Source organism: Thalassophryne amazonica, chromosome 5, assembly GCF_902500255.1.
Source record: "Thalassophryne amazonica chromosome 5, fThaAma1.1, whole genome shotgun sequence".
Taxonomy (NCBI): Eukaryota; Metazoa; Chordata; class Actinopteri; order Batrachoidiformes; family Batrachoididae; genus Thalassophryne; species Thalassophryne amazonica.
Window position 1 is genome coordinate 34,780,927 of NC_047107.1, and position 11,632 is coordinate 34,792,558.

The window sequence follows — 11,632 nt, forward strand, 5'->3', positions numbered from 1 at the left end:
CCTGCTGATAGCTGAGTTCACACAGAAAACGACACGAGGATCGAGAAAAGTACAGGCTATGCAATGCACAACAAAACAAAATGCAGAAAGACGCCGAACTTTTGAACGGACATTTTCGGTACAAAGTTCTATAGGATCAGGCCCGGATCCAGACCGGTTTGGACCGATGCAGCTGCATCGGTCAAATTTTTTTTTACGCATCGTTCGTCATCGGTAAAAAAAAAAAAATCTTGAATAATCTCGAATAGCCGAACGTGCCCCCGCGGTGAACACAGCTTTTCGGTGGTTTTCATGTCAACCTATAGTCCGTAAATTATATGGATTTTTCCGAGTTTCAGAGTCATACGGACGTACAAATAAAGTCGGATATTCAAGGTTTGGTCTGTAATAAACTATTTCTGCAGCGCGGCTCCACTTTGAAACCATGAACCATTGAAGCAATGCTTCAATCCAGTAGCTCGTTGGTTCTTTGATTCACTGTTCTTCAGAAACGGCAAGCCGCTTCTTAACCCCTCGCAAAGCCATTAAAATATCGTCAGGCACTTTTGTGTGGATTAAAGTCACTAACTGGGACTCTTGTCTTGTTGCTGTCAAGAAACGAGAATCGTCCTCCGTTCCGTTCACACAGCTCGAAACGCTGCGCAGCTGAGAGAGTCCGGTCGGAATTAATAACTTCAAAATGAATCGCCGCTTTAAATAAAATGACACCTCTTTCCAAATGTAATACAGACAAGAAACTACAATAGACTAAAAGGTCCCAAAATGAAACGTGCTGTATTTTCTTTTCAAATTACAAATTACATCTTGAAGTGAAGCACAGCAGCTCTAAGCTCAGCTCAGATATATGGAAACACATTCATGCCAATGTCTGAAAGGAAATGCTTTTGACAAAAACTACAGATTTTGTTTATTCCTATTTATGTCCAGAGATCATGGATTCACCATGTAGAGTTCATTATGTACAAAGTTTAAGGATCCAGTGACCAAATTCATATTTATTTAAGACTCAATAAAATGTTCAATTTCAATTCAATTTAATCGGCTTATAAAGTGCCAAATCACAACAAAATCTAAATATACTAAAACAAATACATCACAATTGTAAACATATCAAATTGTGGTATGTGTACAATTGTGACATATTTGTTTTAGTACATTTAGTCATGGACATGAATATTGTTATTTTGATATGATAACAAATGACCTGCCAGTGGTTTTATATTTGATTTCATTAGTGTGTTTCAGTTGAAATTTACATTTTCAAATTTATGCAATGTTCATTTACATTTTCAAATAAAACTGTGCTTTTAAGTGGCTTTTGAATTCATTTTTGGGTTTCACATATACCTTGCGATTAATCATGATTAATCACAGAAAGTCACTGAGTTAATGCGATTAAGATTTTTTATGTTTGCCCACCCCTAATATATATATACATATATACATATATATATATATATATATATATATATACTCAACAAAAATATGAACGCAACACTTTTGGTTTTGCTCCCATTTTGTATGAGATGAACTCAAAGATCTAAAACTTTTTCCACATACACAATATCACCATTTCTCTCAAATATTGTTCACAAACCAGTCTAAATCTGTGATAGTGAGCACTTCTCCTTTGCTGAGATAATCCATCCCACCTCACAGGTGTGCCATATCAAGATGCTGATTAGACACCATGATTAGTGCACAGGTGTGCCTTAGACTGCCCACAATAAAAGGCCACTCTGAAAGGTGCAGTTTTGTTTTACTGGGAGGGGATATCAGTCAGTATCTGGTGTGACCACCATTTGCCTCATGCAGTGCAACACATCTCCTTCGCATAGAGTTGATCAAGTTGTCAATTGTGGCCTGTGGAATGTTGGTCCACTCCTCTTCAATGGCTGTGCGAAGTTGCGACGACGAACTGGAGTCAGGTCAAGACCCCGATGAGGACGACGAGCATGCAGATGAGCTTCCCTGAGACAGTTTCTGACAGTTTGTGCAGAAATTCTTTGGTTATGCAAACCGACTGTTTCAGCAGCTGTCCGAGTGGCTGGTCTCAGACGATCTTGGAGGTGAACAGGCTGGATGTGGAGGTCCTGGGCTGGTGTGGTTACATGTGGTCTGCGGTTGTGAGGCTGGTTGGATGTACTGCCAAATTCTCTGAAACGCCTTTGGAGACGGCTTATGGTAGAGAAATGAACATTCAATACACGAGCAACAGCTCTGGTTGACATTCCTGCTGTCAGCATGCCAATTGCACGCTCCCTCAAATCTTGCGACATCTGTGGCATTGTGCTGTGTGATAAAACTGCACCTTTCAGAGTGGCCTTTTATTGTGGGCAGTCTAAGGCACACCTGTGCACTAATCATGGTGTCTAATCAGCATCTTGATATGGCACACCTGTGAGGTGGGATGGATTATCTGAGCAAAGGAGAAGTGCTCACTATCACAGATTTAGACTGGTTTGTGAACAATATTTGAGGGAAATGGTGATATTGTGTATGTGGAGAAAGTTTTAGGTCTTTGAGTTCATCTCATACAAAATGGGAGCAAAACCAAAAGTGTTGCGTTTATATTTTTGTTGAGTATATATATATATATATATATATAGATATAGAGGCAGCACGGTGGCTTAGTGGTTAGCACTGTTGCCTCACAGCGAGAAGGTCATGGGTTCAATTCCCGTTGCCTTTCTGTGTGGAGTTTGCATGTTCTCCCCGTGTTTGCGTGGGTTTCCACCAGGTGCTTCGGTTTCCTCCCACATCCAAAGACATGCACGTTAGATGGATTGGAATATTTAAAAAAAAAAATTGTCCTTAGGTGTGTGTGTGGGTGTGTCTGTGTTTGTTTGTCTGTTTGTGGCCCTGCGACAGACTGGCGTCCTGTCCTGGGTGTACCCTGCCTCGCGCCCTATGACTGCTGGGATAGGCTCCAGCCCCCTGCTACCCTTAACTGGACTAAGCAGTAGAAGATGAATGAATATATATATATATATATATATATATATATATATATATATATATATATATACACACACACACATATACACACACACACATACATACATACGAACAACTCCAATTCCAATAAAGTTGGGACGTTGTGTGAAATGTAAATAAAATTTGCAAATCCTCTTCAACCTATATTCAATTGAATACACCACAAAGACAAGATATTTAATGTTCAAACTGATACACTTTTTTGCTTTTGTGCAAATATTTGCTCATTTTGAAATGGATGCCTGCAATACATTTCAAAAAAGCTGGGACATTGGCAATAAAAGACTGGGAAAGGTGATGAATGCTCAAAAAACACCTGTTTGGAACATTCCACAGGTGAAGAGGTTAATTGGAAACAGGTGAGTGTCATGATTAGGTATAAAAGGAGCATCCCCAAAAGACTCAGCTGTTCACAAGCAAAGATGGGGAAAGGATCACCACTTTGTTAACAACTGCGTGAAAAAATAGCCCCAACAGTTTAAGAACAATGTTTCTCAACATTCAATTACAAGGAATTTAGGGATTCCATCATCTACAGTCCATAATATAATCAGAAGATTCAGAGAATCTGGAGAACTTTCTACATGTAAGCGGCAAGGCCGAAAACCAACGTTGAATGTCCGTGACCTTCGATCCATCTGGTGGCACTGCATTAAAAACCGACATCATTGTGTAAAGGATCTTATCGCGTGGGTTCAGGAACACTTCACAAAACCATTGTCTGTTAACACAGTTTGTCGCTACATCTACAAGTGCAAGTTAAAACTCGACGATGCAAAGCAAAAGCCATACATCAACAACACCCAGCAACGCTGCCGCCTTCTCTGGGCCTGAGCTCATTTGAAATGGACAGAGGCAAAATGAAAAGTGTACTGTGGTCTGATGAGTCCACATTTCAAATTGTTTTTGGAAATCATGGACATCGTGTCCTCCGGACAAACAAAGAGAAAGACCATCCAGATTGTTACCAGCGCAAAGTTCAAAAGCCAGCATCTGTGATGGTATGGGGGTGTGTTAGTACCCATGGCATGGGCAACTTACACATCTGTGATGGCACCATCAATGCTGAAAGGTACATCCAGGTTTTAGAGCAACACATGCTGCCATCCAAGCAACGTCTTTTTCAGGGATGTCCCTGCTTATTTCAGGAAGACAACGCCAAGCCACATTACAACAGTGTGGCTTCGAAGTAAAAGAGTGCAGGTACTAGACTGGGCTGTCTGCAGTCCAGACCAGTCGCCCATTGAAAATGTGTGGCTCATTATGAAGCGCAAAATACGACAACAGAGACCCCGGACTGTTGAACAACTGAACTCGTACATCAAGCAAGAATGGGAAAGAATTCCACCTATAAAGCTTCAACAATTAGTGTCCTCAGTTCCCCAACGGCTATTGAGTGTTGTTAGAAGGAAAGGTGATGTAACACAGTGGTAAACATATCACTGTCCCATCTTTTTTGAAACATGTTGCAGGCATCCATTTCAAAATAAGCAAATATTTGCACAAAACAATCAAGTTTATCAGATTGAACATTAAATATCTTGTCTTTGTGGTGTATTCAATTGAATATACGAGGTCTGTTAGAAAAGTATCGTACCTTTTTATTTTTTTCAAAAACTATATGGATTTGATTCATATGTTTTTACGTCAGCCAAGCTTGAACCTTCGCGCTCATGCGTGAGTTTTTCCACGCCTGTCGGTTGCGTCATTCGCCTGTGGGCAGGCTTTGAGTGAGCACTGCTCCACCCCTCTCGTCGTTGTTTCATTGCGAGGAAATGCCGGAATGATTTGGGCTTTTTTTCCATCAGAATTTTTTCAGAAACTGTTAGAGACAGGCAGCTGGAAACCATTCGAAAAATTTATCTGGCTTTCGGTGAAACTTTTACGAGTTTCACAGAGAATAAGGAGTGTTACTACAGCTTTAAGAACGGCCCACAATGGCGCACGGCGCACCGCGCTCCGAGCCACCATCGAGATGCAGAAACCACCACATCATTTCTAAACGGATCACTGTGTGGAGCCGGGACCATCGTGTGCAATTTCTCTGGTTATCACAAGAGCTGGACATCAGCCATTTTCCGGCAGATTTCACTTTTAACAAGAGATTTTGTCATGGAAAGCCGCGCGGAGGCTTCGCGCGTCACGACCAATATGCTGATGAAGCGAGACAAAGGAACACCTCCGTTTCGGAGTGCCAGAGGACAAGCCCAGCTCTCCACAATTTCTCTTATACTCACTCGACTGGTAAGCACTGAAAGCCGAGATAGGCATGTCCCAACTTGTCCTCTAACACTCCGAAACGGAGGTGTTCCTCCAGTTCCAGTTCCTACTGTTTCTGAAAAAATTCTGATGGAAAAAAAGCCCAAATCATTCCGCCATTTTCTCACAATGAAACAACGATGAGAGGGGTGGAGCAGTGCTCAGTCAAAGCCTGCCCACAGGCGAATGACGCAACCGACAGGCGTGGAAAAACTCACGCATGCGCACGAAGGTTCAAGCTTGGCTGACGTAAAAACTTATGACTCCAATCCATATAGTTTTTGAAAAAAATAAAAAGGTATGATACTTTTCTAACAGACCTTGTAGGATGAAGAGGATTTGCAAATCATTGTATCCTGTTTTTATTTACATTTGACACAACATCCCAGCTTCAATGGAATTGGGGTTGTAATTAATTATACATTTATTGTTATTTACATGGGCAGCATGGTGGCTTAGTAGTTACCGCTGTTGCCTCACAGCGAGAAGGTCATGGGTTCAATTCCTGCCTGTGGCCTTTCTGTGTGGAGTTTGCATGTTCTCCCCGTGTTTGCGTGGGTTTCCTCCGGGTGGTCCGGTTTCCTCCCACACCCAAAGACATATGGTTAGGTGGATTGGAATCTCTAAATTGTCCATAGGTGTGCGAGTGGGTGTGAATGTGTTTGTTTGTTTGTTTGTGGCCCTGCGCCACACTGGCATCCTGTCCTGGGTGTACCCTGCCTCGTGTTCTAAGTCTGCTGGGATGGGCTCAAGCCCCCCATGACCCTTGATTGGACTAAGCAGTTGAAGATGAGTGTGTTATTTACATTAATTATTAAGATTCTATTGTCTTATTTACAATTTGTACACGTTCAATCAAGCCCTTCCATTTTGTAACGTGATAATTTCACAAGCAGCAAAATGGAAATAAGCGTTTATGCTTTATTGTGTTATCCGTGTATCATTGGTACATTCACCTCTGTATGTTTATACTGATGTTGCAGAATAAATTCAATCAATCATAAACAATATTTTATTTACATTTTAATAGCGTCTTAAGGAGGGCGTGTGCGTACATACATGAGCTTTTGAAAAGAGTGGACGTTACTTTACTTTTGCTGCGTGTGATGCACGTGCATGCTGACGTCCGAGAGATGTCTTGTCAATCACTCCAAAGGTGTTATCAGATTACAAAAACATCATTTTAAGTTTTAGAAGTGTTTATTTTTCACTAGTTTTTACATAATACACAAGAAACATGCTATATTTACACAGAAACAAAGCGGTTTCACAGCGGATTCCGCAATGTTGAATTAACAGCCAGAGAGAGCAGCCAGTGATGTCACGGTGCCTCTCTACTCTGATTGGCTGTCACCCCCACCCCCTAAAAAATGGATTCGCATAATTCATAGCATAAGAAGTGGAAACAGAATGTGACCTTTTGACCTCTTAAAATAGGTCAAGCTTAGCCATCTTTCAACTTATCCAGCGTCTGTCTCCCAAGAATGTTCCCTGTGAATTTGACGACCCTGTCAGCAGGGGTGCTGAAAAGGAAAGAATAAAGAGATGCCCCTAATACAATTATAATAATGACAAAATAATATGGGGGGTGGCCCAGTAAGAGTTCTTTTCATGGCGCCCAAAATCCATGGTGGCGCCCCTGCCTGGCAGTAATAAGACTGGACTTAGCTGAGCACAGCCAGACGGACATAGAGACAGACTGACAGACAGCTGGACTCAAAGCCTTCACAATACCCTATGGCCATATTTTGATGGCCTTTGGTAATAAATTTGTAAAAAAAACTTTGTTCATGTTGTCATTATGGGGTGTCGTGAGTAGAATTTTGAGGGAAAAAATTAATTGACTCAATTTTGGAATAAGGCTGCAACATAAAATCTGGAAAAATGAAGTGCTGTGAACACTTTCTGGATGCACTGAAGGTCTTGGCTGCATTACGCTGTTATGATTTTATATGGATCAGGACGTTTTTAGCCCTGTCTCGTACTTCAACTTAATGAAGTCGAACTTTTGCATCCAAAGCCTTTGTGTATGTTAAAACACCAGACATAATTTGATCGAATATTACAAGAAATGTTGACAGTGTTATACCTCAAATGCTAGCAAAAACACCTTGCTTTGATCATTCTATAGACGGCCAGGTTCGGGCACATGATGTCACTTTTGGGCTCCTCAAATTCTTCTATTTACACTGCTCACTTTACATGCAACGGCACCACAGCTGCCAGGTTTATAACCAGACTTTTCTTGCATCTCCTCTTAGTGCTGTTACTCTATCAGACATGCCCAAATCGGCTACTGGAAGGCACCTGCCCTGTAAACTTTTTTGCATTCTTCCCGCTTCACCCACAGCGAATTAACTCTTGACAGGTGTGTTCACCCAGTGAAGAGCTATGTAACACCAGAATTAAATAATCGGGTGTGAATAGAGCAGATAGACATGAAAACGCAGTATCCCGTTTAGGCAGCTTGGATCTATGTTGACTGTATTGGTTTTATCCTTCCACACCCCTACATAAAATCCTGGCTCCGCCGCTGCAATTTTCTGCCCAAATAGTAGCTCAGTGGAACAACTTTGTTGATAAACAGTTACGAAAGCAATTACTGTTGCATCACCGTGGTTTGCAACCCAAGTGCTAAATTAAGAAAAATCATTAAAATGCTCAGTAAGTAAACTGATAGCTGTCACCGTTCATCCTGTTGCCCTGCTAATGCTAACGTTAGCGACGATGTTGCGCTAAACTTTACCTTCAACTGTAAGAACTTATTATTACAACCCCTGGCAAAAATTATGGAATCACCAGCCTCGGAGGATGTTCATTCAGTTGTTTAATTTTGTAGAAAAAAAGCAGATCACAGACATGACACAAAACTAAAGTCATTTCAAATGGCAACTTTCTGGCTTTAAGAAACACTATAAGAAATCAGGAAAAAAATTGTGGCAGTCAGTAACGGTTACTTTTTTAGACCAAGCAGAGGGAAAAAAATATGGAATCGCTCAATTCTGAGGAAAAAATTATGGAATCATGAAAAACAAAAGAACGCTCAAACACATCACTAGTATTTTGTTGCACCACCTCTGGCTTTTATAACAGCTTGCAGTCTCTGAGGCATGGACTTAATGAGTGACAAACAGTACTCTTCATCAATCTGGCTCCAACTTTCTCTGATTGCTGTTGCCAGATCAGCTTTGCAGGTTGGAGCCTTGTCATGGACCATTTTCTTCAACTTCCAAAGATTTTCAATTGGATTAAGATCTGGACTATTTGCAGGCCATGACATTGACCCTGTGTGTCTTTTTGCAAGGAATGTTTTCACAGTTTTTGCTCTATGGCAAGATGCATTATCATCTTGAAAAATGATTTCATCATCCCCAAACATCCTTTCAATTGATGGGATAAGAAAAGTGTCCAAAATATCAACGTAAACTTGTGCATTTATTGATGATGTAATGACAGCCATCTCCCCAGTGCCTTTACCTGACATGCAGCCCCATATCATCAATGACTGTGGAAATTTACATGTTCTCTTTAGGCAGTCATCTTTATAAATCTCATTGGAACGGCACCAAACAAAAGTTCCAGCATCATCACCTTGCCCAATGCAGATTCGAGATTCATCACTGAATATGACTTTCATCCAGTCATCCACAGTCCACGATTGCTTTTCCTTAGCCCACTGTAACCTTGTTTTTTTTTTTTGTTTAAGTGTTAATGATGGCTTTCGTTTAGCTTTTCTGTATGTAAATCCCATTTCCTTTAGGCGGTTTCTTACAGTTCGGTCACAGACATTGACTCCAGTTTCCTCCCATTCGTTCCTCATTTATTTTGTTGTGCATTTTCGATTTTTGAGACATATTGCTTTAAGTTTTCTGTCTTGATGCTTTGATGTCTTCCTTGGTCTACCAGTATGGTTGCCTTTAACAACCTTCCCATGTTGTTTGTATTTGGTCCAGAGTTTAGACACAGCTGACTGAGAACAACCAACATCTTTTGCAACACTGCATAATGATTTACCCTCTTTTAAGAGTTTGATAATCCTCTCCTTTGTTTCAATTGACATCTCTCGTGTTGGAGCCATGATTCATGTCAGTCCACTTGGTGCAACAGCTCTCCAAGGTGTGATCACTCCTTTTTAGATGCAGACTAACGAGCAGATCTGATTTGATGCAGGGGTTAGTTTTGGGGATGCAAATTTACAGGGTGATTCCATATTTTTTTTTTCCCTCTGCTTGGTCTAAAAAAGTAACCGTTACTGACTGCCACAATTATTTTTCCTGATTTCTTATAGTGTTTCTTAAAGCCAGAAAGTTGCCATTTGAAATGACTTTAGTTTTGTGTCATGTCTGTGATCTGCTTTTTTTTCTACAAAATTAAACTGAATGAACATCCTCCGAGGCCGGTGATTCCATAATTTTTGCCAGGGGTTGTACTTGTTTTGTGCCGACTCCACTGCAGTTTATATTCATTAGAAAGTGTAAAAAAAAACGCATATATTCCCGCATTTAAGCTTTTACTAAACGTATCGGGAAACGTTCGGAAGAACGCTTTGTTTCGTTAACATTGTTTTTAAACGGCATTTAACTCTTTACGTTGTCCCTGTGTCCGAGCTCTGCCAGGATGTAGACGGAGCCGCTTCAAAAGCCACTTGTTTGGAATTTTCAACGTCGACACATCATTTGAAAATTACACTTATACCGTAATACGGTAAGTTGTGTGAAAAAGCAAAATACATACCAACTCATTTTTAGTGAGGATATAGTCCAGTTTCATTGATTATTTTTGTTTTCTTCTCCTCATCCTGTTCCACCATATATCAGACAGGCATGAACCAGGAAGTCCGGAGTTTAGCCGTTCCCGTTTCCTATGAGGAAACACTTATACTCATTTTGTCGTACTTGACGACTATAGAAGCCGAAAATACTTGGCAGTGATTGAAATGCTCGAAATAATAAATATAAAATACTCATATTTCAAAATATGTGGCCACATAATTGTGTATTTTCCTTGACCTAAATGAATGCTTTTTTAAAATCACAATAGCTGACGATTTGTCATGACTGACTTTTAATTATTTCTCCTCTGAACTCAACCATTTTAAAATGCGGACAGCAGATCTTCAATTACAATTAAATTTTATTTCATTTATGTAGCTCCAAATGACAACGAAGGTGCTTTGCACGTGCAGGGGATGCCCAACCTTTTTTGAACCGAGATCTACTTTTAAAGTTGACAGTGTATCCAGATCTACCAAGTAAAGCCATATCGAAAGTCATAGCGTAGTCGCAATTTATTCTGCACCAATATAGTAACACAATTTCCTGGCACAAAGATAAAGTTTTAACGTAATAATGCATTTTTGAAGTAAATGTGCATGGTGCAAAGAATAAGCACAAGTAGGCCTCTGACTGGCCTGTAACAACACAACAAACAACTCAAATTGCACAATACCTCGTTAAAGTTGGAAGAGTTGTTCCAAAAGGGAAGTCTGGGGTCTCCTGCTGGAGCTGTTGCCCCCACAAACCGATCCTGGATAAGCAATTGAAGGTGTGTGAGTGTGAAGTTGTTCCCTACCTTAGTGGCACTGAGAAGAGGCAAGAAGTATGAAAGGCTAAATCCAAAAGCTGTGCATATTCAGGTTTGAACATTCCAGAAATTCTTTAATTTCGAGCAACAATTAAGAAAACCATTTCCAGAAATTTACCTCTGCTGAGCCTCCTAATGTCTGTGTGCAGCAGTCCTCCACTTGTACACGGAATAACCCCTTACCAAAAAATAGTACTGATAAGTATATAAAAAGTAAACTAGAAGTATACTTGAAACATACTTGCATATACTACTTTTTGGTAAGCGACAATAAATAAAAAAATAAACCCCCAAACACTGTCATCTTTATCAAAAGCCGTACATTGTAGTGTGAATAGTCACAGTTTATCTCTGTATTATATTTATAAACTGTTACAAGAATGGCTCACCTGTGTTGCTTTCATAGACATTACACAAAATGAATGCACGAAAAATAAATAAATAATATCAAACATAGTCATCATCTTTAACAAAAGCAGTAAATCACAGAATTAATAGTCTCAGTTTAACTAAGCTAATGACTCACTATTTGCATTAACAATGCACGACAATGCACAAACCAATGCACGAAAAATAAATTTAGAAAAAATACTGACTTTTGAACTGTTTACATGCCGTTTTTCTCCACAGTGTTTTTATCCTCTGCATCCTGCATCATAGAAGAAGAGCCATTTTCTGCAGCCGGCATCCTTATTGCTGCAGTGCTGCCATCTTCTGAATCAATCTGTTGTAGCCGCACTGTCCGTTACAGCAACAGTGTCATGCGATCGACAAGAACTTAGCTGGTGATCGA

General features: G+C 40.2%; 1 protein-coding gene across 1 annotated transcript in view; it reads right to left on the minus strand.

Annotated features, from left to right (window-relative positions):
• The window catches only part of bin3 (bridging integrator 3), a 120,924-nt gene extending 110,795 nt beyond the window's left edge, over positions 1 to 10,129 (minus strand). The window contains exon 1 of the mRNA XM_034169983.1: positions 9,991 to 10,129. Within this exon, the coding sequence (XP_034025874.1) occupies positions 9,991 to 9,998 (8 nt within the window). The 5' untranslated portion in view covers positions 9,999 to 10,129. The remainder of the gene's footprint in view (positions 1 to 9,990) is intronic.
• Between the last annotated feature and the right edge of the window lie 1,503 nt (positions 10,130 to 11,632).